This window comes from Bubalus bubalis, chromosome 3, assembly GCF_019923935.1.
Source record: "Bubalus bubalis isolate 160015118507 breed Murrah chromosome 3, NDDB_SH_1, whole genome shotgun sequence".
NCBI lineage: Eukaryota > Metazoa > Chordata > Mammalia > Artiodactyla > Bovidae > Bubalus > Bubalus bubalis.
Genome location: NC_059159.1, coordinates 22,616,321 through 22,640,819, shown reverse-complemented (window position 1 = coordinate 22,640,819; position 24,499 = coordinate 22,616,321). Strand labels below are relative to the sequence as shown.

General features: G+C 42.8%; 1 protein-coding gene across 1 annotated transcript; it reads left to right on the top strand.

Moving 5' to 3' along the window:
- The first annotated feature begins 535 nt into the window (after window positions 1-535).
- On the top strand, window positions 536-22,276 carry CASC3 (CASC3 exon junction complex subunit). The gene is made up of 14 exons (XM_006068601.4): window positions 536-820; window positions 1,187-1,214; window positions 1,698-1,735; window positions 13,888-14,046; window positions 14,142-14,293; window positions 14,840-15,016; window positions 15,194-15,879; window positions 17,234-17,298; window positions 17,993-18,107; window positions 18,343-18,441; window positions 18,694-18,908; window positions 19,534-19,656; window positions 19,843-19,906; window positions 20,557-22,276. The coding sequence occupies exons 1-13, from the start codon at window positions 590-592 to the stop codon at window positions 19,864-19,866; spliced, it is 2,112 nt and encodes a 703-aa protein (XP_006068663.4). The 5' UTR covers window positions 536-589; the 3' UTR covers window positions 19,867-19,906; window positions 20,557-22,276.
- Window positions 22,277-24,499: the final 2,223 nt, after the last annotated feature.

Sequence of the window (24,499 nt, the reverse complement as noted above, 5' to 3'; positions counted from 1 at the left end):
GAGAATACAGCGGAAACACTGTAGTGCTGCAACACTAAATCCTCGGGCTTCCCTACAGACAACTGGTTTCTCCTCCGCCCTTTAGCTTAAAATGGACTGATATAACAAATCTGAAGCAGCACAACGGCTTCAGAGGTTTCCCTTGATTCGTGATTTTTACTAAGCAAACGAATACAGTCAAACGATCTGCTTCAAACGTAGGTAGAAATGAGAGATGGAAAAGAAAATCATGAAACAACTCTAACGCCGCAGTGAAGCTGTGACAGGTCACCGCTATCCACTCAAGCCCAAGATGGCCGGGCAAGGACCGTAGCCGACTGCCCGCCCAAGAGCAACTCTCCTCGCCCGGGGCCCAGCGGCGGGGAAGTCAGGGGCCTCGCCACGCCCCCTCACGTCACCGAATACGCTATCCCGCGCACCCGCAAACGTGCCGCAGCGTGCCAGCTCCTCCCCCAGCCCCTCCCCCCGAAAAGCGGGGCGACCAGCGCCGCAAGTGAAGCATGCTGGGACCAGCTCTCAAGCCTCCCGGCAGCCCCTGCGACGGGCGCGGTACGTCAGGATCTGGCCAGCGGCGGCCGTTCTCCGTAAGATGGCGGACCGGCGGCGGCAGCGCGCTTCGCAGGACACCGAGGACGAAGAATCTGGTGCCTCCGGCTCAGACAGCGGCGGTTCCCCGGCGCGGGGCGGCGGGAGCTGCAGCGGTAGTGTTGGAGGCGGCGGCAGCGGCTCTCTGCCTTCCCAGCGCGGAGGCCGAGCTGGGGCCCTTCATCTGCGGCGGGTGGAGAGCGGGGGCGCTAAGAGCGCTGAGGAGTCGGAGTGTGTGAGTGCGCGCGGGCGGGGCGGACCGGGGGCGGGGTGTAGGTGGTGATGGGAGGCTGGGAGTTGACGGTAGATGCTGAGGCGTAGTGTGTTGAAGAGGAGAGCGGTCCCGGTGCGGTTTGCATCCGGAGCTCCAAGGGAAGAGAAGGGATTGAGGCTTTGTTGGGGGACAGGCGGAGCTGCTGCGGATGGAAAGCGGATATTTACTCAGAAATTGGGACTGGAGGTGGATAGACGGGACCTCCCTCAGATCCTGCCTGTTAAAGATATTCCTTCCTTCGTCTGCCTTTTCAACCATTTTGTGTTCAGTCTTCGTTTCTCCACCCCCTGAAAATAGTAGAACTAACCCATGTCTTCTTTCCTTCAGGAGAGTGAAGATGGCATCGAGGGCGATGGTGAGTAGCATCATGATAGAGATCTTTAAACTCAGGTCACCTGTCTGCAGCAGTTGACATCTTCTCAGACTGTTAAGTGGAGAAGGAAATGGCAACCCACTCCAGTATTCTTGCCTGGAGAATCCCAGGGACGGAGGAGCCTTGTGGGCTGCCGTCTGTGGGGTCGCACGGAATCGGACACGACTGAAGCGACTTAGCAGCAGCAGCAGACTGTTAAGGGTTTGGGGGAGGGTGCCACAAAGGGGCTCTTTGTAGTTTAATGTTCAAGAGCTTAAGTTCTAGCTGTATGATCTTGGGAAAGTCAAAGTCACTCTTTGAACCTGTTTTCCATCTGTATATGGGGACTATAATTTCATCTACCTCATAGGTTGATGTCAGAATTAAATGAGAGTTTTAGCTTGACCCACAACAAGCACTGGAAGATGTAATTATAAAATTTCTGTTGCATTTTTTTTTTCTTTATATGTTTCTGTTTTCTTTCAGCTGTTCTCTCGGATTATGAAAGTGCAGAAGACTCAGAAGTGAGTGTGATAGATTTTTTTTCCTATGATGTAGGTTGGAAAATGTGTTTTAAAAATTGTACCCGCCTGTGGTTTGAAAGCATCTGACCTGTTTGTTACTCCGCCTGTGCATTCTTCATTTATGCTTCTGAAAAGCTATTATACGAAGTGTTCAGATATAGAGAGGGAAACTTTGTATAAACCTCTTCAGGCCACATGTGTTACACTGTTTATAGTTGACCTGTCACCCTATCTAAAGAAAATAAGATGCTAAATAAGAGAAGGAGAACATTCTTTGGCCCTTCACAGGATGTTTGACACTCCATTTTATGATGCCTAGGTGGTGAAACCAGTCAGTTGGGTATTTTTTGAGTATGTCTGAAGACCTCAGAAGGGTAGGATTCTTAGTGGTTTGTGTCAGAAACATTTCTCAGTTTACGGATGAGGTTTTCTGTCTTTAGCAGAAAGTTTCCCTAAGCCAAATGTTTGTGAACTTAGTTTGCTTTGATTGGATAAACTACTAGAGATGTTATCAGAATGGCTACTTGTTTCCTGGAACTGTTGAATAGAGCTCTGATTGATACAGAAAGAATTGGATTGTGGATCAAAGGTTCATTCTGTAAATCTTATAGAACTGTTGCTACATATTAGATTTACCATTAAGCCCTGGAGATGCAGAAGTGAACACTATAACAAAGTTCCTATCTTTTGGAATCTTACAGCTTAGTAAAGAAGTCAGACAAACATTGAGGAAATCATAGGACTTGGTGACAACTGCTGGGGGATAGGGTTAAATAGGGTGTTAATGACTGGGTACTGATTCCATATTAGGCAGTCAGAGAAGAATAAATTGGAGTTAGCCAGGCAAATCATGTTCTAGGCAGAGGGAACAACAGTTGCAAAAGCTCAGAGATAGGAGAGAAGATTGACTATCTGGAAACTTGAAAGTAGTTTGGTGTGGCTGGAACATCGTTGGGACAGGATGGATACCAGAAATAAAGGCAAATTATAGAGTAGGGGTCAGATCATGCAGGGATTACTTCTTTTTTTTTTTTTTTTTATTAAATGCCTCTTAGCGCCAGGAGCTGTGCTAGGCCCTGGAATAAAAGATGCATGGTTCTGCCCTCATGGAATTTACATTCCAGATCAGAGAGGGAAAATATAGACAGTTAAGTAATTACAATAACTCTTTGTTAAATGCCATGGTATGGGAAGCATAGGGTGCTTTGGGAGCACATGGCAGGGGCAGCTAACTGAGTGTAGGGTGTTTGGAAGTATTTACAGGAGGGACTCTTCAAATAGAGACCTGAATGATGAGTAGGAGTTAGCTAGCTAGAATTTTCCTAGCAGAGGAAACAGTCCGAGAAGAAAGTCCAGAAGTGGTGGGATTGGAGGATAGTGAGTTGGAGGACATGGAAGATTTAGTATAACTGGTGGTAAGGATGAATCTCAGTCCAAAGCTTAAGTACTTTATAAGCCTGGTTGAAAAAGTATTTGGATTTTATTCTAAGTAAGTAAAGTATAACAGGGTTTTAAACCAGAGTATGATATGGAGTATGGATTAGACTTAAATTTTAAAGCAGTGTTTGTTAGATCCAAGGAACGTCTACATGAAAGAAAATCCTATTGAAACAGACTCTTGCAGAGGGAGGGAAGACTCAGAGGTTTATATGTTAACAAAATCCCAGGTTGATTCACAGTAATATTTTAGAATTGTTATCTTTAACAATTGTTTTGTGTGCAGTGGGGAGAATTATCTGAAGGGAGCAAGATTAGAGGCAGAAAAACTAGTTAAGAAAGCTACTGTGGAAGACTAGGCAAGCAGAAAATGTGGCGTGGAGTGGAGTGGAGTGGTGGCAGCGACAATAGAGGTGGGCGGCACTGGCAGTTATTTGGGCTGTGGGAATGACAGAATGTGGTGATTGGTGAGATGACTTATTTTCTGTGAAGTCAGTGGTAAAGTTATCCACGAAGAATTAAAGGAAGATGAGAGGTTTTGGAGTGAGTAATGTTTGCAGTAGTCATTAAAGAAAGGAAACATCGGAAAGACTGCCAGGCAGTGTGGAGTATTCAGTGAGGTTTTGTGGCTGTGACTTTATAGCAGTTTACCATTATGTATATAATGAATTTGGATGTTACTCTAACAGCAAAGAAAGAAAGACTGTTGGAGGCTTAAGTGGAGGAGGATCTGAGGATGAGGCAAGACTGAAGACAGAGCTGTTAAGAGAATAGTCCAAGGAGCGTGATAGTGCCCTAAAGAAGGGACGATGGCAGTGGCACTGCAAGACATACATTTGAGAGAGATTTAGGTATTATTATTAATAACAGAATTTCTTGATTGATTGAACGTGGAGCCTGAATTAAGGAGGAGTCAGAGAGAATTCTGCTGAAACTCGAAAGACCGCTGTTTTGGTTCCTATAAGCTTTAGATGCCCAGCAGTGTTTGACCTCTCCTGATGACAGGATGATGTTGATCCAGGTGAGGTCTGGGACCTGGCCAGATGCCTGTGATAGAGCCAGAAAGTTTACTGACAAGAACAGCAACAGCGTGCTGAGGGAAGGGACTGGGATGAGGGAGCTTGGTGATCCGGGTTTCTCTAGCTTCATTCCAAAGCCCTAGAATAATACTGAGCGTTTTGACTCTTGCTCGTGAGTGTCCTCTGTTGTTTTGTCCTAAGACTTACCTCTGCCTCAAATGACCTGTCTGCAGTCTAACCTTCAGATTTTAATATCCATTCCCTTCAGCTCTGAGCAGAATGCAAGCTCCTAGAGGGCTGAGACTGTCTTTGTCACTGTTCTATCCTGGGAACTTATAAGAGTATCTGTAATAGGCCCTCAGTAAACTTTTCTTGGATTAGTAAATGAAATAGAACTGCAAGGACTTTTCTTCTCAATACACTTTATTTTGGAATAATTCTGCATTTACAAAAAAAATCACAGAGAGAATACAGATGTTCCATAGGCTTTTCACCTAGTTCTTCTAATGTTAACATCTAGAATGACTTATTTAAATTAATTTTGTTCTTTTGACACACATTCCTGTGTTAACACCCTAGTTCTACTTTACCCTTTACATTTGAGCAATTATCATTTGGAGAAACCTTTTTTCATAAGTCAAGTATCATAAAACAATTCCATTATGTGTAAGATACAGCTCCTGTTGTAAAAACTAGTAATTATAAGGAAAAAAAAAGTGTTGTTACCTTAAGAAAAAAAGATAAAAGATTGTGCTACTAATGTTGAAGTTCAATACATTTGTAATATCAAAAAAAGAAAAAGGAGTCCAAGTAATGCCCAGGTTGGAGAATGGTGTTGGTCACTAAGAAAGGGACCACAGAAGGAAGAGATTCCAGGAAGGACAGTGTTGGGTTAAGTTTTGGATGTTTTGAGATTGAGGAACATGTGCAGCTTTGATGTGGCAATATCTGGTATGTATTTCCTAAAATTTAAGAGAGGAGTGTAGTTCTGTTGTGTCAAATAGGATAGTCACCAGCCATACGTGGCTATTTGAGTTAATAAAAAAGTTCAGCTCCTCATGTGCATAGGTAAAAACATTTCCCTCATTCCAGCAAGTTTTGTTGGACAGCACTGATCTAGATTAAAGAGTTTGACTTGATATCTTGCTTTACGTAGTTATCTGTTACTTGATTGCATTTCTTCTTAATTACTAACTGTGTATACCTAGATGCTATGCTTAGTTTTGCCTGTTGTCTTAAATTTTGATCTGTCTCTTAATCTGACAGGTTAGTTTTTCATCCTTTTTTTTAATAGTGTGTCTGTTAAAAAGATTTTGATGGCCACTCACTCATTGTACAACTCACCATGCTATCTGTATCCATTGTATTTCTTGCAAATTGTCTTTCCATGGTAGCCATGGAAAATAGCAGTATGACCCAAAGCTTTTATCTTGCACAGAACTAGCTGATCACCTAATTTTCTTTCCCTTGTAAGTCACTTACTGTTTTTGTCTGGATATTCCTAGTATATTTTCCTTTAAGGTCCAATAGTTGTATTAAAATTTTTCTTAGACTTGGTCATTCTGGATCAATATTCATAGGTATGAGAGGTGCTGTACAGTATGTCATGGAACTTCATCCAAATACTCTCTTCCTGTCTTCAGTAAACGACCCTTTCTCTTTAATCCTTTGTAGTATCTCTATTTTCTTTTGATTACTGTGTTTATTCACTCTTGTTTGTGTTCCTTCTAGTTCTAGACTTTGTATTTTAAATGATTTTTTAAATTTCTAATATCTTCTTGAGTTCATCTCTGGATTTTTAAAATTCTGATTGATGTTCTTTCATGCCTTATATAATATTTTTAATGTCTTTTTTTTGCTCATTTTGAAATAGAAGTTGCAATTTTGGTACGATATGCATATGTCTTTCTGGCATGCTTTCATTGTAGGAGTGCTATTCTACTTATTTTTTTTTTTCTTTTAGTAAGTTTCTGTGGGATTTGATCTCTATATTTTTCTTTTGTTGATTTCTATTTAGTCTTCCTGATCTTTTCAAAGGAAGTATGGCTCAAAGTAGCTTTTTCTAACTTTGTAGAACTCCCTTCTCAGATATTTTCCTGTAGTGTTAAAACACACACACATACATATATATATGCCTTTCTGAGATTTCCTGGTTTTGTTCCCTTCTCCAATTTGCTTTGGACCTTCTTCCTTCCTTCATTCCTTTTGTCCCTCTTCTGCTGAACTGATTCTCTTCTCAATAATTTTATCTTCAGTGTGGTGCTCTATCCTCGAGGGAACCCCTGGCAGCCAGGTTGATTTTAAGATTTCAGAAGGCTTGGATTGCTCCAGCCCTTTTGGACCTTCTTACTGCACGATCCTTAAACTCACATTCTATTAGAGACAGCAAAACCCCTTCTGGTTTCAATTGTTTTCAGTTTTACTTTCTGTTGACTACCTGTTGACTAGTTCAAGGTTCTCCTGTTTTCAGGTCCATTTACTGCTCTCTGCTTTTTCTAGCCCTGATACCAATCTGATGCAGGTCTTGTGGCAGTTGTTGCTTTGCTCATGTGCTTGTATTTTGGGGTGTGGGGGATACCTTGTAACCTAGTTTTGTTGTAAATATTGTCCAGAGGGTTTTGATTTTGCTGTCAGAAGCCCCCATTTGATGTGGAGATTTGAAGAGATCAAAAACTATGCTGCTGCCATTTTTTCCAGAATCCTCTGAGGAAACATTTTTAAAGAAATTAGACTGTGAAAGGGAGGCTAGAGAGATGGTAGCTGGAAAGAAGGCTCTAAGGTCAAGAGAGGGTTTGGTGTTATTTTTTGAGTTGGAGAATCAAGTATGCCTAAAAGTTGAAGAAATGATTAAAAGGGAAAGTAAAGGGAGAGGATAGGTAATAAGTGTGTGATGTCCTTAATTGAGTATATGAGAAGAAATAGGAACCAGATGAGAAAAACATTTTCCACTGTAATTATAGAGAGGTGGGAAGGAAGCTGGTGTTCCCTTTGTTTTGTTTTCCTTGTGAAATATAATAGAAGGAAAAACATAAAAGAATGGTTGTTGATGAAGGGACAGTATAGGAATTTTGAGATAAAGAAAGTTTGAATAGTTGAGGCTGGAGGTGGCACTGATATGTAAAGTTGTATGATTTTTTTTTTAATCCCCCTAGTGATGATCAGTAGTCTAGTTGCAAGCTTAGGAAAAGCAGACAGTTTGGTTGATCCAGTCCTGAGTGCATAGGAATAGGGGATTGGCGGGAGCTACCGATAATGCTGAAATGATCGGGCCAGAGAGTCTAGAAAGAGAAGAAAGCGAATGTGGGAGAGGACTGATAGGCAGAGAAAAGGTGGGAATTTCAATGGAGCGGATGTCTTGAGAAATGAGAGAGGGAAGGATAAATAACTGGGGACGGACAGGAATAACAGGCAGGATTTGGGGGGGAAACAGCTTTATTGAGATACAATTTATGTGCCATTCAACTTACCAGTTTAAAATGTCCAGTTCTGTAGTTTTTAGTACATACAAGTATGTGCAACCATTACCATAGTTAGTTTCAAAATATTTTCATTACTTCAAAAAGAAATTTTGTACCCTTTAACTGTCACTCATCCTCCCACAGCTCCTGCATTCTCATTCCCTCCAGCCCTTAGCAACCACATATTTCCTTTCTGTGTCTAGAGATTTCCTTATTCTGGCCTTCTTTATGAACAGAATCATATATGATAACATATGACTGGCTTCTTTCACTTAGCATATTATTTCTGAAGTTTTCACCCAAGTTGTAGCATATATCAGTACTTCATTCCTTGTTATGGCTGAATAATATTCCATTGTGGGATTTACCTGGCTCAGACAGTAAAGAATCCACCTGGAGATTCTGGAGAATCCCATGGACAAAGAAACCTGGTGGGCTGCAGTCCATGGGGTCACAGAGTCAGACGTGACCGAGTGACTAAGCACACAGTATTCCATTGTATGGTATACTATATTTTATTTATCCATTCATCCACTGATGGATACTTGGGTTTCTATTTTTTTATGAATAACACTGCTAAAAATATCTATGTTCAGGTTTTTGTGTGGATGTGTGTTTGCATTTCTCTTGGGTATGTACCTAGGAATGGAGTTGCTAAGTCATATGGTAACTGTTCAGTTGTTTGAGGAATTGTCAGACTGTTTTCCAAAGCAGCTGCACCATTTTACATTCTCAGCAGCAATGTGTGGGGATTACAGTTTCTCCACATACCAATGGCACTTATTATTGTCTTGATTTTTTGATTCTGGTCATCCTAGTAAAATGTGTAAAATGGTATCTTGATATGTATTTACCTGATGTTGAGCATTTTGTCTTGTGCTTATTGGCCATTTGTGTATCTTCCTAGGAGAAGTGGCTATTCAGATACCGTGTCCATTTTTAAATTTTTTATGTATTTATTTTTGGCTGGGCTGGGTCCTCATTGTAGCAGCAAGCAGAGGCTGCTCTTCAGTTGCAGTGGCACAGACTTCTCATTGTGGTGGTTTTTCACTGCAGAGCATGGGCACTAGGGTGCACAGGCCTCAGTAGTTGTTGCTCATGGGCCCTAGAGCACAGGCTTGATAGGGCTGAGTAGTTACGGTGCACGGGCTTAGTTGCCCTGTGGCATGTGGAATCTTCCTGGACCAGGGATCGAACCTGTGTCCCCTACATTGACAGGTGGATTCTTAACCACTGGACCACCAGGGAAGTCCCACTTTGTCTTTTTTTTTTTTTTAATCATTGAGTTGTAAGAGTTCTTTATATGTTCTAGATTTATTTCTTATCATCTACATGATTTGCAAGTGTGTTTTCCCATTCTTTGGGTTGTCTTTATTCTTCTTAATGGTGTTAAGTTTTCAGTTTTGATGAAGTCCAGTATATATGTTTTTTCTTTAGTTGCCTGTGTCTGTTGGTGTCATGCATGCCAAAGAAGCTTTTGCTGAATCCGTGCCAAATCCAAAGGCTTGTTTTCTTTTAAGACTTTTATAGCTTTAGCTCTTAGTTTTAGGTCTTTGATCCATTTTGAGTTAATCTTTGTATGAGGAGTCAGGTAAGAATGTAACTTCATTCTTTTTTATGTGGCAGTGCTGATGAAAACCTGGGGTATTTAAATTTAAGATGTTTAAAAGTAGATCAAATTTACTTAAAATGTATAGCAGTTCCAGGTAAGACTGGTCTGAAATGTATACATGAAAGTGGATGACTGAAGTGGAGGTGAAAAGTGTGAGCGTATTTCCATAATCTTCAGATCAGTGACGGGATAGACCCAAGCAAAGACAGAGGTGGAGGTTTTCCCGTTGAATTTATAGAGTGTCCCTGTGAAACCTTTCGTAAGTTGAAGTGACTTAAAGCAAAGAAGCAATTACCTTAGGACGCTTCTCACCAAGTGATGCACAAAATAAATTGAGGTAAAGCACCGATGCTCACAGACACAGTTCAAAGCTGTGGCAGCTTGATGCTAAGAGGCTGAGTGTAGTTCCCAGGGCAGGAGCTTGGTGGTTCCACTCCTTCCGCTTAGGGTATAGAGCTGCTTGTATGACAACTCACTGCAAAGCCAACACTGAGTGCAGTTTTCACTTTTGCCTTTTTTTTTTTTTTATCTTTTTCAAATTTCTTTCAGTTTGTGAAAACAAATACTACTGTAGGTCTTTTGTCAAAAAAAAAAAGCAAAATGGTGTAATCCGAACTTTCGAGTAGTAAGATATAGCTAGATGATAGAAGCCTCAGAGAAGTAGGAATTTAAAATGAAGTGGAGTTGGGATTAGCTGATGGAAACTGGTATATATAGAATGGATAAGCAACAAAGTCCTACTATACAGTATAAGGAACTATATTTAATATCCTGTGATAAACTATAATGGAAAAGAATATGAAAAATAATGTATAGGGACTTCTCTGATCCAGTAGTTAAGACTTTGTGCCTGTAATGCAGAGGGTGCGGTTTCGATCCCTGTTTGGGGAACTAAGATCCCACATGCCATGTGGTGAGGCCAAAAAAAAAGTGTGTGTGTGTATATACACACACACATACATACAGACACACACACCCTATATATACATATGCTGCTACCGCTGCTGCTAAGTCGCTTCAGTCGTGTCCGACTCTGTGCGACCCCATAGACAGCAGCCCACCAGGCTCCCCCGTCCCTGGGATTCTCCAGGCAAGAACACTGGAGTGGGTTGCCATTTCCTTCTCCAATGCGTGAAAGTGAAAAGTGAAAGTGAAGTCTCTCAGTCGTGTCCGACTCTTAGTGACCCCATGGACCACAGCCTACCAGGCTCCTCCATCCATGGGATTTTCCAGGCAAGAGTACTGGAGTGGGGTGCCATTGCCTTCTCCGATACACACACACACACACATATACATATAGTTATATTACATGTATATGCCATATATATATATTAACTATGCCACTTTGCTGTACAGCAATAATTAAAATTATTATAATTCAACTATACCTCAGTAAAAGATAAAAGGCGACAGAGATCTGGAAGAGACATTGAGAATGAGAAAGATAGACTCCCCTTTTACTCTGAAATATGTGGGAAATAGAAAAATGAGCTAAAACATCTGCATGAAAATTCTGCCAGGGAAGCAGTTGCTTAAGTGGAGGGCTAGGCTTTAGAGTTGGGAGGGTGTTCACTAAATGGGAAAGTTAGCAGTAGGGAAAATGGTTTTGATGTCAGCCTTTAGGCAAAGATGGTAAAGAATCTGCCTGCAGTTCAATCCCTCGATCGGGAACATCCCCTGGAGAAGGGCATGGCAGTCCATTGGGTCACAAAGAGTTGGAAATGACTAAGTCACTAACACTTCCACTTCTGTAGCCAAAGAAGCTTGACCCTAGGGTAACACCTTGGCTTCAGTTACACCAGATTTTGACTCTAATTTGGAGTCTTCTCAGCACTATGCTATTTGTATCTTCTGTCCTGCCCTGGAAACAAAATTAGTTTCTCCTTTGGAATTTGCTTCATTTGACCTTCCACCACAGACTAAGAAGGATAGAGCATGAAACAAAGTTCTCTCATTAATCATGCTGATACTATTTTAAGATGTTTGAATTCAGTCAATGTGTGTGGGGGCAGGTTTGGGGTTGAAGGGGGGAGAAGTAGTGATTTAAGGTCACATACACACCAAGCACGATAATTGCAGATTCTTGCAACACAACCTGCAAGGAATCTAGGACCAAGGAAAGAACTGAATGATTACCACCCTCCCATTCCCAACTCAAGAGGAGAGAAAATTTCTTGTGATTGAGGGAAAATGGGAAGAATCTAGGGTACTTGGTTGTTAAAAAGCTGTAAATAAAGGCTTGGTTCTCATAGTGTGGATGTGGTCTATGAGCTTCATAACAGTATCATCTTTCTGGGAATCCTAACTCAAAACAGGCCGAAATACTTACGGTGGACAGGGAATAAAGGGGAAGGATAATTAATTGGTTTATCTGGGCCAATCTGGCAGTCTAGGTCCTATTTGAAAAAAAGATCAGAAACAGAGCTTGAGAGCTTCTTGTTTCATCAGGAATCTCAGTGAGTATCTTTGATCATATTCCTAGGCCATCCTGGGCCTGGAGTTAGTCACAGATCGAGTGTCAGATCCAATAGAAGAATAAGAGAACAGTGTACGTGTCTGCCGGGGGGCAGAGGTGTTTTGGCACCGACTTGTTAGCCCAGCATGGGGACTAGACCACCTTCCTTTGAACCCATTTCTTTGTGTCCTTCTAGGTCTCTAGACCTACCTCCTTAGCCTTTATCTCTGCTTCCCTAGGTCCAAATCTTGGAAGGACCAGGATATGAGAGAGTAACTTGTAGTCTGAAGCCAGCTCCCTTAGCATGAATCTTAGCTGCTTTTTTTCCCTACCTGAAACAAGCCACACCTCTCTTGCCTAACCCTTTCTAGTTGCCCCTATTTAAAGGATGGCCTCAGGACCCTTCTTTGAATGGATAGATTTTCTATGTCACAAGCAGGATTATTCAGTTTTTTAAAAAATTGAAGTGTAATTGATTGGGTTATTCAATCTTGCTGTGCCAAGGAAAGGAAAGGGAAGGGAGCACTTGGGTGTTAATTTTTTTTTTTTTTTCATTTCTAAGATGCAGTGGTTATGCAAGTTCTAAAGTTTTAAAAGTCAAAATTTTATAATTATATCATTCTAGACAGAGTTACTGGCTAAAGAGCTCTCATGTTACAGAAAATTTAGTGTTCATATCACAGACATAAAAAAATGTAAGCCACTATTTCCCAACTTGAGAGTAATAGTGCCGTGGGAAAGTGTACAGAGTTATGATAAGGGATTGCACATTCACTAACTCTGTTCTCATTATCTATAGACCAAATCAACATCTATCTGTATGTACTACTATTTTTTAATATATATAAATTAATGAAAATATATTAATGTATTTTAAAGTATTATTGAACATATAGCAGTTGTTTGTCATTATGTGTTTTCTCAGTTCATGGGTACTATACTGTGCTATTTCTCATGGGATTCCATGAAAATTTTAGGTCCTAAAAGGGGATTCACGTAATCTAAAAGGTTGGGAATCTCTGCTGTAAGACATTTTGAGATGAGAGAATTAACAGCTTCAGTTAGAGTGTAGTTATTAGGCACTGCATGTTTAAGAGACAATTTATTGAGAGAAATTATCAAAAAGAAAGCTGCTTCTGTATGGTTTAGACACCTAAAAGCCTCTGATCCATAGGCCCTGGGCTTCTTCCCCAGAGGCTGCAGCTATTTGTTTTGTTGGTTTTTTTTCCTTTCAGTTTTATTGAGGTAAAATTGTGCTGTATAAGTTTAAGGTGTAACAACAGCATAATTGTTTGACTTACATGGTGAAATGATTATTACAATAAGCTTAGTGAAAGAGGCTGCTGCTCCTGACAGTTCCATGCATATCTTACTGGAAACTTAACAGAGATCTATATAAGCTTGTTTATGTGTGCATATATATATTGTTTAGTTGCTAAGTTGTTTCCAGCTCTTTTGTGACCCCATGGACTGTAGCCCACCTCCATCCACGGGATTTTCCAGGCAAGAATACTGGAGTGGGTTGCTATTTCCTTCTCTAGGGAATCTTCCTGTCCCAGAGATTAAACCCACGTTTCTTGTGTTGGCATATTCTTTGTCACTGAGCCACCTGGGAAGCTGTGTATGTGTATACACACACATATATGTATGCATGTGTGTTTTGTCTGAGCCGTGGAGCTTGTGGATGAATCTTCATTCTTCTCCCAGGAGTTGAACCTGGGCCCTTGGCATTGAAGGTGTAGAGTCCTAACCACTGGACTGCTGGGGAATTCCCTGTATAGGTTTTTTTAATGTGGCTTTAATTTTTTTTTTTAACAATGCTTCTATTCAGTAGAAATTTTAGTAAACATATTGAAGTGTTTGCTTTTAGTCCTTGCATTATAGTAAAATTTGTTAGAAAATGTTTTCCTAAAGAATGAAAAATTTTAGAATGCACTATTTAGATCTTATCTCCATAGCTAACAGGGAAACTTAAAAGGGAAATTATTTATTTATTTGCACCAGGTCTTAGTTGCGGCATGTGGGATCTTTAGTTGGGCATGCAAACTCTTTAGTTGCCAATATGTGGGATCTAGTTCCCTGACCCAAGGGTTGAACCTGGGATCCCTGCATTGGGAGCACGGAATCTTATCCATGGGACCACCAAGGAAGTACCAGGAAACTTTTTTCAGGGCGATGACGGGGAGTACAGTGAAGAGGAAAACTCCAAAGTGGAGCTGAAATCAGAAGCCAATGATGCTGCTAATTCTTCAGCAAAAGATGAGAAGGGAGAAGAAAAGCCTGACACCAAAGGCACTGTGACTGGAGAGAGGCAAAGTGGGGATGGACAGGTTAGTACCCACCAAAGGCCTCCATTTCCATTCGAGTTCTGGAACAGGGGCTTTTACGCTTGGAGTGAGTAAAGAGCTCTTTATCTGTCCGACAGGAAAGCACAGAGCCTGTGGAGAACAAAGTTGGTAAAAAGGGCCCTAAGCATTTGGACGATGATGAAGATCGGAAGAACCCAGCATACATACCCCGGAAAGGGCTCTTTTTTGAGCATGATCTTCGAGGGCAGACTCAGGAGGAAGAAGTCAGGTAACAGCCCCTTGCTACTGCTCTGTAGTATGTTAGTATTATATGTATTCCATGCTTACTATATGCCAGGCACTTTACTAAGTGCTTTACCTGTATTGTCTTATTTACTGATCACAACATTTTAAGGTAAGTATTGTGATTATCCCCTTTGTACAAATGAGGAAAGTAAGACTTAGAATATTTAGTAACTCTTGGTGGAGGAGCTGGGATCCAGACCTGTATGTCCACTACCTTCATTAATCTGAGGCGCAAGGCCTCTAAATACTTGCATAGGTGGCCTTATAGGAGAGAGATGTTTCCAGAGTGCTGGGTAGTTTGAATTAAAGGCTTTCCTTATTTTTATACCTGTTACATTCATGCCCAGCAGGCCCTGAGGTGCTGTGATTCACCCTTGCTTTTTGGAAGGCCTGTTTTGTATAACCTGTCTGGGAAGATGGAGAGATTACCTGAGTTCCTAATGTTTCTCTGCCAACCCTATTTATTTCATGAACATCTTTACATGGCAGAATCTGCCAACTTAAGACACTTTTCCCTGGTTCCAACCAGACCCAAGGGACGTCAGCGAAAGCTGTGGAAGGATGAGGGTCGCTGGGAGCATGACAAGTTTCGGGAAGATGAACAGGCTCCAAAGTCCCGACAGGAGCTCATTGCTCTTTATGGCTATGACATCCGCTCAGCTCACAATCCTGATGATATCAAACCCCGAAGAATCCGGAAACCTAGGTGAGGACATTTTGGAGCCTATATTATTGATATTTGCAAGGAAAAAAAAAAAACTCTGCTTTTTAAAATGCCATTCCGGCCCGTAATTGAATGGGTGAGGAATATGGGAAGTCTGCCTGACCCACAGTTTATATTTCTAGTGGCCCCTTTTAATATTTCTCTGTTCCCTTTGTTCAGGTTTGGGAGTCCTCCACAAAGAGATCCAAACTGGATTGGTGAGCGGCCAAGTAAGTCTCATCGCCACCAGGGTCCTGGGGGCACCCTACCACCCAGGACATTTATCAACAGGAATGCTGCGGGTACTGGCCGCATGTCGGCTCCCAGGAATTACTCTCGATCTGGAGGCTTTAAGGAAGGTCGTACTGGTTTTAGGCCTGTGGAAGCTGGTGGACAGCATGCTGGCCGGTCTGGTGAGACTGTTAAACATGAGACTAGTTACCGGTCTCGGCACTTGGAACAGACTCCTGTAAGGGATCCATCTCCAGAAGCAGATGCTCAAGTGCTTGGCAGTCCTGAGAAGGAAGAGGTAGCCCCCGAGATACCAAATCCTGCTCCTGATACTGCACCACCAGTTCCTGACAGGCCTGTTGAAAAAAAATCCTATTCCCGGGCAAGAAGAACCAGAATCAAAGCTGGAGATGCAGGCAAGGTTGCAGAGGAGGTGCCCCCGCCACCTGAAGGGCTGACCCCAGCACCTCCAGTCCCAGAAGCTACACCTCCTACGCCTGCTAAGACTGGAAACTGGGAGGCTCCGGTGGATTCTACTACAGCGGGTCTTGAACAAGATGTGGCACAACTAAATATAACAGAACAGAACTGGAGTCCAGGGCAGCCTGCCTTCCTGCAATCACGGGAGCTTCGGGGTAGGTACCTAGGGTTAATGACTAGCTTTTATCCCTTTGCATCATTGGACTCAGGGGCATGGAACTAATATCTCTCAGAGATGTGGTGTCTGACAATATCTTCATTTTCATTAATTGCAAGAAACAAATGGATCCATAGGCATATTCATCCAAAGAGCTCAGAGCAGCTTTATCTGTTACGTAAGACTAGCCCACTACTTTGCTTACTGTTTACTATTAACTGATCAGTCACCACCATTGAGCTTCTGAGTGCAGAATCCTTTACCACTCTCTGTAGAAAAAGTGGAAGAAGGCAGTGTTCTTTATTATTTTAGCTAATGGTTAAATGTTTCAAGGCAGAAACTGCATTTGAATTTGGATAAGCATCTCCTAATCTCTTTGAAAGGAAAGCCTCTAATTTCCTTAGTCTTCTAGAGCCAGGCTGCCCAGTAGAACTTTCTGTAATGATGGTGCTTTTGAATACTTGTAATGTGGCCAGAGTGACTGAAAAACTGAACTTTTCATTTTTAATTAATTGAAATTTAAGTAACCATATATGGCTAGTGGATATCATGTTGGGACAGCATAGTGCTCATGACTAGGAACTACCTACCACCCCTTTGACCCATCCTTTTTTTTTCTTCCTCCAGTCAGATAGATCAGAGGATCTTTTCCATTGTTTCTGAAATCTAGTTCAAACTTAGATTGGAAAACCTCACTTGGACTGGCAGTTTTAGCGTCCTTCTCTGGTGTGTGTTAATTTTGGAATATCAAAAACTAGGGTAGCCTAAACTGGACCTGGAGTTGATCTTTGGATAGAGAAGTACATTCTCTCCTGCCAATGCCTTATTACTATTGGAAGACAGTCTCTAGAACATCCTTTTTTGTCCTGAGTCATCTTCAACCAGAGGGGAATCTCTTCCCATACTTTTAGCCTAGACCTCTGTGGCCAGAAATAATCAGAGGTAGATTTAGAGCATCCTTCTCTGCCTAGTTGTTGCTCAGAAACATTAGGGTTGAGATTTTCCAATATGTTTGATAATATAATATGCTAATTATAACCTCCCAGGGATTCTGTATGGTAAATATTTGATGGGAAAATTTTGAACTTGGATTTTCTGAGTTGCATTACTGAAGTAATTTTTTTTTCATGTTCAAAGGCTTTACTGCTATATTAAGGTGGCAGGCAGTGAGGGCAAATTTCCAAATGCTGGTGTTGACAGGAAGCAGAGATAGTTTAAAAGGAATTTTGTTAGTTTAAAAGATGAGAGCCATTCCCCATGTTGGATTCTTTACCCTGTCATTTTCTTGATGTATCTTTAGTTCTGTTCACATCTATCTGCTCTGCAGCAGTGACTTTTTTGGTATATTACAGGTATGCCCAACCACATACACATGGGAGCAGGACCTCCACCTCAGTTCAACCGGATGGAAGAAATGGTACAGAGGCGGAAAGGGGCGCATGTAGAGGGTTGCATGTCACAGTTGGGTCACTGTTTAAGCCAAGTCAGTTTTCCCATGTTTCCCTTTTAGGGTCTCTGGAAATGTACGGTTTAGGTTTGGGTTTAGAGCTTAATGTTTTTCATCAGTTTTTCAATTCATTTTGTAATTTTTTTTTTTTGGTATGTACATACTGCTGTATTTATTTGGTTGCTCTGGGTCTTCGTTGGTACAGTGGGTTTTCTCTAGTTGTGAAGAGTGGGGGCTGCTGTCTACTTGCAGTGCACAGTCTTCTCATTGTGGTGGCTTCTCTTGTTTCGGAGCACAGGCTCTAGGCACATGGGCAGCAGTAATTGTAGGACATGGGCTCAGTAGTTGCGACTTCCTGGCTCTAGGACACACAGGCTTCAGTAAATGTAGTTCCCGGGCTCTGGAGCGCAAGGACTTCCGTGGTGGCACATGGGCTTAGTTGCTCTGAGGCATGTGAAATCTTCCCAGACCTGGGATCAAACCCATGTCCCCTGCATTAGCAAGCGGATTCTTATCAACTGTGCCACCAGAGAAGTCCTGCAAATACTTCTTTAATACTGCCATGTACCCAGTAAATGTTTTGCAGTTCTACAGGACATTAGGACTTAATAGGAGAGTCAGCCTTTTGGAAGTCTTCTTGCTCTGACCTCTTTCTTTCTTTCAGGGTGTCCAGGGTGGGCGAGCCAAACGCTATTCATCACAACGGCAAAGACCTGTGCCGGAGCCCCCTGCCCCTCCTGTGCATATCAGCATCATGGAAGGACATTACTATGATCCACGTGAGTTTATTTTTATAGCTGGGATATATTTCTTGGTAGGATGAAGTGAACTAAAAGACCAGCCTTTTGAACTTCCCTTGTGACCTCTCATGGTGGTTAACAAACATTCTCTGGTTGCTGTTTTCTTCATATGGAAAATTGAGAACATCTTTTCAGCGGCTTGGGGGACAAGGAAACTTGTCCATTTGATGGAAAGAGTGAGGATTTATGAGAGTCCCAATGTGATATCTTACAGTGCAGTTCCAGGGACCAATCTATACCCATGGTGACAGCCCTGCCCCACTGCCTCCTCAGGGCATGATTGTACAGCCAGAAATGCACCTTCCCCACCCAGGTAAGCTTTGCACCTCTGTATGCTTCCAGTACATAAGGATGTGTGTTGGGGGCATCACAAACCCCAACTTTCTCAGCTCTATGCTGCTTGCTTATGAGGCTGGCCACTTTGGCTACATGGGCAACAAACTCCTCTTGGGTCCATCCTGAGGACTTGAAGTCTGAGCCTGTTTGTGCTGAGCAGTCTAGCCAGGCCATCCCATGGAAAAGGTGTTACCTCTTGTTTTAATTGTTGTTTCTTCTCCTTGTCCAGGTTTACATCCCCACCAGGCACCGGCACCTCTGCCCAATCCAGGCCTCTATCCCCCACCAGTATCCATGTCTCCAGGGCAACCACCACCTCAGCAGTTGCTTGCTCCTACTTACTTTTCTGCTCCAGGCGTCATGAACTTTGGCAATCCCAGTTACCCTTATGCTCCAGGGGCATTGCCTCCCCCACCACCTCCTCATCTGTATCCTAATACACAGGTGAGATGGCTGATGAGATTTTCTTAAGTATACATCCTTTAAATCAGACAAGAATATAGGATGAGGAGAATACTCAAGGAATTCTAGAGAGCATTTCAGTGCCACTGATTTGCGTGTGATGGTAGAAGCTGGAAATGCTACTTAGGTGATGCCTATCATATGTGCATTCTCTTCCATTTTTTTAGTGGTGTTTCATTCAAGTGTTTTAGTATGTCTTAGGTGGGCACATCTGCAATTTATTTAACTGCATAATAAAGCCATATTCTACCTACCAGCCCTACTCTTCCCTATAGTGTTTAACTCCCAACAGGTTAACACCTTCTGGTATCTGGAGTCTTACCACTGAGCTCAGTGTCTTCCGTTTGTCAGCTGATGATAGGAATTAGAGAAAGTTGGGCAGTACTTTGAAGAAGTAGGAACTATATTAGGACATACTAAGGCAGAAAAGAATAATTATTTTAAAGGGGGGCAGCTTAGAAATTCCCCTATACTCTTACAGATTCTCCTTATAAATTATAAAAAAATTCCCCTATATTCTCATTTTTGTGCCTGAATAATATTTCCTGTTTAGCATAGTTTGGATGAATTAATTCCTTTTTCTTTTCCTTGCTTATTGGGCTCCCAGGCCCCATCACAGGTATATGGAGGAGTGACCTACTATAACCCCGCCCAGCAGCAGGTGCAGCCAAAGCCCTCCCCACCCCGGAGGACTCCCCAGCCAGTCACCATCAAGCCCCCACCGCCTGAGGTATGAGAGCTTCTAGGAAAGGAGCTCTGAATAAAGGATGTTGGGGCACATCTGACATCAGTGGGCTTTCCTTTTCTTCAGATTTCCTTCCTTTTCTTGTTGTGTTTCTATGGAAAATGGTCTTTTTTCTTTTTCCTTTTTTTAAAAATAATGACCTGATAACAAATTCCAACTTTATGATTTCAGGTTGTAAGCAGGGGTTCCAGCTAATAGGAATTTCTGAATATTTTAAATCTAACATCAAATAAAAGTAAGTGTAAAACTTATTGTGATTTAGAATGTTCTTAAAACTAATTTTCATGCTTACTTGCTCAACAATCACCTAATTAATGCTCTTAAGTTGTAATCATGGGATATATCAGGGGGAGGCTTAGAGGAGTCCCAAAATTTGCCAATTTCTTCATTTTATGAATGCATTGAGTAGGGTTGAGTGGAAACCATTGTCAGTGTGGCAGCATTTTATTTGGGAAGATGGAAGGAAAAACTGCAAGAGGGCATTCTTTATTAAAGGAAAGGGAAAATCTGAATTTGAGGTGTTATAGCAGAGCCAATTCTAAAGGTTGTGGAGGAGGGACTTCCCTGGTGGTCCAGGGGTTAAGACTTTGAGCTGCCAGTGCAGAGGGTATGGATCCTGTCCCTGGTCGGGAAACTAAGATCCCATATGCCATGCAGCACAGTCAAAAGATTTTAAAAAATAATAATAATAAATAAGTTTTAAAAACCACTCTTTAAAAAACAAAGGCTGTGGAGGACAAAAACCAGGAGGTTTTGTTGTGTTGTTTTAGGGATATTTCTTTAGTGTACATTCTTTAGGAATGTGGCTTTTTGAAAATAGCTTGTAAATGCCTAAAAGGTCCAGTAACATTTTGGTGGTTCTTCCCTTTTTCTCACTCCTGTCAGGACAGCAGAAGTGAAAACCTAGGAGAGGAGAGAAAACAACTGGCTGTCTGCGCCAGGAGAGCGTTGAAGACCCAAGGTGGCGCCTACCAGCGAGCAGCTGAATGAAGGGGACTCCTGCCTTCCTCTGAGGATAGGCTCTGTTGGATAAACGAAAAACAAGTGGACTCCCTCCCGTTTTCAGTTTGTGTTGTGTCAACTGTGCTCAGAGGAGCAGAGATCAGACAGCCCAGGCTTCGGAGTCTAGGAGCCCACGTCTTTTGCTCTTCTTCACTTTCTCCTGGGAAATTCGTGTCTTCTCCTCCCAGGGAAGCTTGGAAGCTCCTTCCTGTTTCGTTTTGTTTTCTAAGATGTTCATTTTTAAAGCCTAGCTTGTTATTCTTAAATTAATATTCTTTTAGTCCATCACCCTACCCCTTCTTCTGCCCCTCTTTTTCACTCTCTCTGCCTTTAAATTAAACAAGTTCATTCTTTGGTTTGCTAGCTCCTCTGGGTTCCCTTTTGGCTTTTCCCTACATCCCAGATAATTGAGAACTTACCAGCCAGTCTACCCCCACCAAGTCTACAAAGAGCTGACCTTTCATTTTTTTCTTGGCATTTTTTATTGTGTACTTGGAGCTTGTTAACTCTTCTAATACTATGGAAGCATTGCTGTCTGCACAGAATGTCCCATTGTGGAGAAAATCTCAACTGTGGTAGGAGCCCTTTTTCTTGCCTTGGGTTTTTAGAATTTTGAGCCTCCATCAGTCTCTGTACTCTGATAATCTTTAGTTCTCTACTGAAGGCAGAATGTCAACAGTGGGGAGAGATAGCAAACCAGAAGCTTTAGTGAGAAAGGGAGAGTAGAGTGAGAGCCTTTGCACCTTAGGGGTGTGTATTCACAGTCCTCAGGGCTCAGTCTTTGAGGTGAGTGGAGTTAGAGGGCTCTGCTCTTTTTTCCATCCTTTCTACCACACCCTTTTCCAGTTGCTATGGACCAATGCATCTCTAGAGGTAAATATTACCTAGCCAGCAATCGTCCCTGTCCATTGCAATTGCCCTTCTCCTCGTCTTTCCTGCTGTAAGTGTTTTAGGTATTACTATCTTATTTTCCCAAGGACAGTTTTACTCCTGTCCTTGCAAACAGGATACCACACCTGGGCCTAAAAGCAGTCACTTTTCAGGGCAAGGGCTTCTCCCTCCTTTCCTCCCTATCTACGGCACTGAACCATTCCCCAGCTGCCTCTGCAGAAGAGATTCCTGTTACTACGGCACTTGCGTCTGCCAGGGGTCACTTGGCCACTGTCTCTGTCCTACAGAACCTGAGGGAGAAGGTGGCAGCTGTGTCTCTCCCCAAGTAATGTCACTAATTCTGTCCCTTCTCTTCAGCAGTTGGCTTAACCACTTTGAGTCACAGGTGTGGGGTAGGAGGGGAGAGAGGCACTCAAGCTGGAACCCCCAAGGAGGAAATAACTAAGAGATTCTTCCAAGGGTAGCGCATGGTTGTGCCTTTTGTAGGCTGTTCCCTTTGCCTTAAACCCGAAGATGTCTCCTCAAGCCAGTGGGCCGCATGCCCAAATTCCCAGACCTTAAGACACTGTGACAGTTGTCTCTGTTGGTCCACTGTGTTTTGTTGCAAGAATTTCTCCATGTGTATTGTTGCTGTTTGTAACTGTTTTAAAGAGCGCACATATGTGATTGGCATTGTGACTTGAAGATAATAAAATTTAGACATGTAAACTTGGCTCCTTTGCCAGTGTTTTGCATGAGTCTTGATTTGGGAGGGAGGGAAGAGGACTCCCTGACTCCGTAGAGTCACAGTCACAACTCTGGCCAGCTCACACTTGAGAAATGGAAGCCCAAAGAGGTGAGAAGCCCCTGTGGGGCCACAAGTGACTCCCCATTGATTAACTTTCTTAACCACATTGCCGTGTAGACACCAGGAATATGCAGTCCCTTAGACTGGAAGTGCAGGGGCCAGAAAAACGAATAGATGCTGTGTACCCATGTGACATCTGGTATCCCTCATGCCTGCCTTTGTGTTTGGCAAGCAAGTTTCCCAGGGCGGTGCCCCACATGTCAATATAACTACCAGGTCCTGGATAAGGGGGAGGTGTAGAGAAGTAGCTGTCCTCTTGAAATTTGCACTGGCATGAAACCTCAAGCACCACAGTCTAAGAGGCTCGTATCAGTCTTAGTGCAGTTGAAGAGGTGACACTCCAGTGTTCTTGCCTGAGAAACGTCATGGACAGAGGAGTCTGGTGGGCTATGGTCCATGGCATCGCAGAGTCAGACACAACTTAGAACAACAACGCACAATCTGGCAGATTGTGATTTGGGGAAATAGTTCTTGATGGAAATGTGGCATAAAATGAGAAGTGACCTAGCAATATGGAATACAGAGTTTTATAAGAAATTAAAATTTATGTATAGAATAATTAATAGTTGCATATATTCAAAGTCTGGCTAAAGGAAAAAAAAGAGAGATCGAAAGACCAGCTCTGGTTATGCTGCCAGTTAGCTAGGCCACTGGGTAGCTAGCTTTGAGTTTACCTATTTCCTCCTCCAGATCCCAGGTGGTGTGGAAGTTTACTACAAAGGCTGTCCCTGGTGTGGGGCAGCAATTGAATTCAGTGTGGAGCTGGCAGCAGCTGTCTGAGTCCCACAAATCTTTGTGGTACATCTTCAAATGACAGTTGGGACTCCCTCATATGCCCCTTGCTGCTGCTGCCACAGCCAGAAAACCATTGACTCTTCTGACCCTCACCCCAGATTTCTCTTTGAATCATGTCAGTTAACTTCCCTTCTCCTCCCCTGCAGAGTGATGGGTAACTATGGGCCTGATCTCGTGGGGTCATACAAAGAATGCCAGCCAGCCTTGGGGGTGGATCGCTGGCTGGAGGAATAAGCGTGTTTAGATACTTCCCCCTCACCCCTGCCTCTTGATTCTCCAGTCCTGCAGTTAGATCCCATTGCTCTCCCTGTTGCCCTGGTAACCAGCTCAGCAAGAAGAAACTCAAGCTCAGCAAAGCCCCCAGGTTCTCTGCCCTCCCAGCCTGCCTCTCAGTGGGCAGAAAGAAGGCAGCTGTTAGGGGCAGACAGATCAGCCTTAGGTAGTCCTGCTCTATCCCCTTCCAGAAGTCCATGGACTGGGTGCTTAAACTTTTTGGCCCCCTTCTCACAGGTGTTAATCACACCGCCCTCTCTCCCCGTTTCTTCCATCATAGAGTGTAGATGCCTTGACAACCATCTTCCCCACGAGGTCAGTATGGGAGACTCAGAACAGCAAAGGACTTAGAATCCCAAAGTTGTCTCCCAGCATCAGTAGCCCACTTAAGTTGGGTTGTCCCTCTAGGGCAGTAATTCTCAATCCTGGCTACGCAAATCACTTGGAGATCCTTTAAAAAAAAAGTACCATAAACCTTGGCCCTATCTCAGAGATCTGATTTAATTAATTTGAGGTGTGGCCAGGGCAACAGTATTTTTGAAAAGTTCCTTGGATTACAATGTGCAATTGGGGCGAGAACCACTGCTGTTCTAGGAGCGCCATAACTTGATGCTGGTTTTCCTCTCTGATTCAAGGTCTTGAACTTAGTCTATGCCTGATATCCTTGAGTAGTTGGAGGGTGCTGGGGTCCTGTTCCCCAATTCCAAATTCCAGGAGTCTCTTTGACCCTTGTATTTGCAGCCCCCACATGCTCCACACTCCCCAATCCTTCCCCCTTCCTAAATGACAATCCCAAATCCTGCCCAGAGAGGACGTTACCAAGGCAACCAGCTTAATCTGGTAACTGTGGCATGTGCTGGGAGTGGAGCCCTCCTCTCTTCTTACTCAGTTCATGAAATACCTGGGGAGCTCCAAGCCACTCCAGCCAGTTTCCCCTCTTGACCCCAGGGATATCAGGGTATCCAATGAAGAAAGTATCAGGAAACTGATACTTGGATCTCTAGCTTCTCAGGCAAAATT

Excerpts from the sequence above, each read along its gene's own strand:
- CASC3 (XM_006068601.4), top strand. The coding sequence starts at position 590 with ATGGCGGACCGGCGGCGGCAGCGCGCTTCGCAGGACACCGAGGACGAA. Across the intron at positions 15,880-17,233 it reads GCAATCACGGGAGCTTCGGG|GTATGCCCAACCACATACAC; the intron begins GTAGGTACCTAG and ends GGTATATTACAG. Across the intron at positions 18,108-18,342 it reads AGGACATTACTATGATCCAC|TGCAGTTCCAGGGACCAATC; the intron begins GTGAGTTTATTT and ends GATATCTTACAG.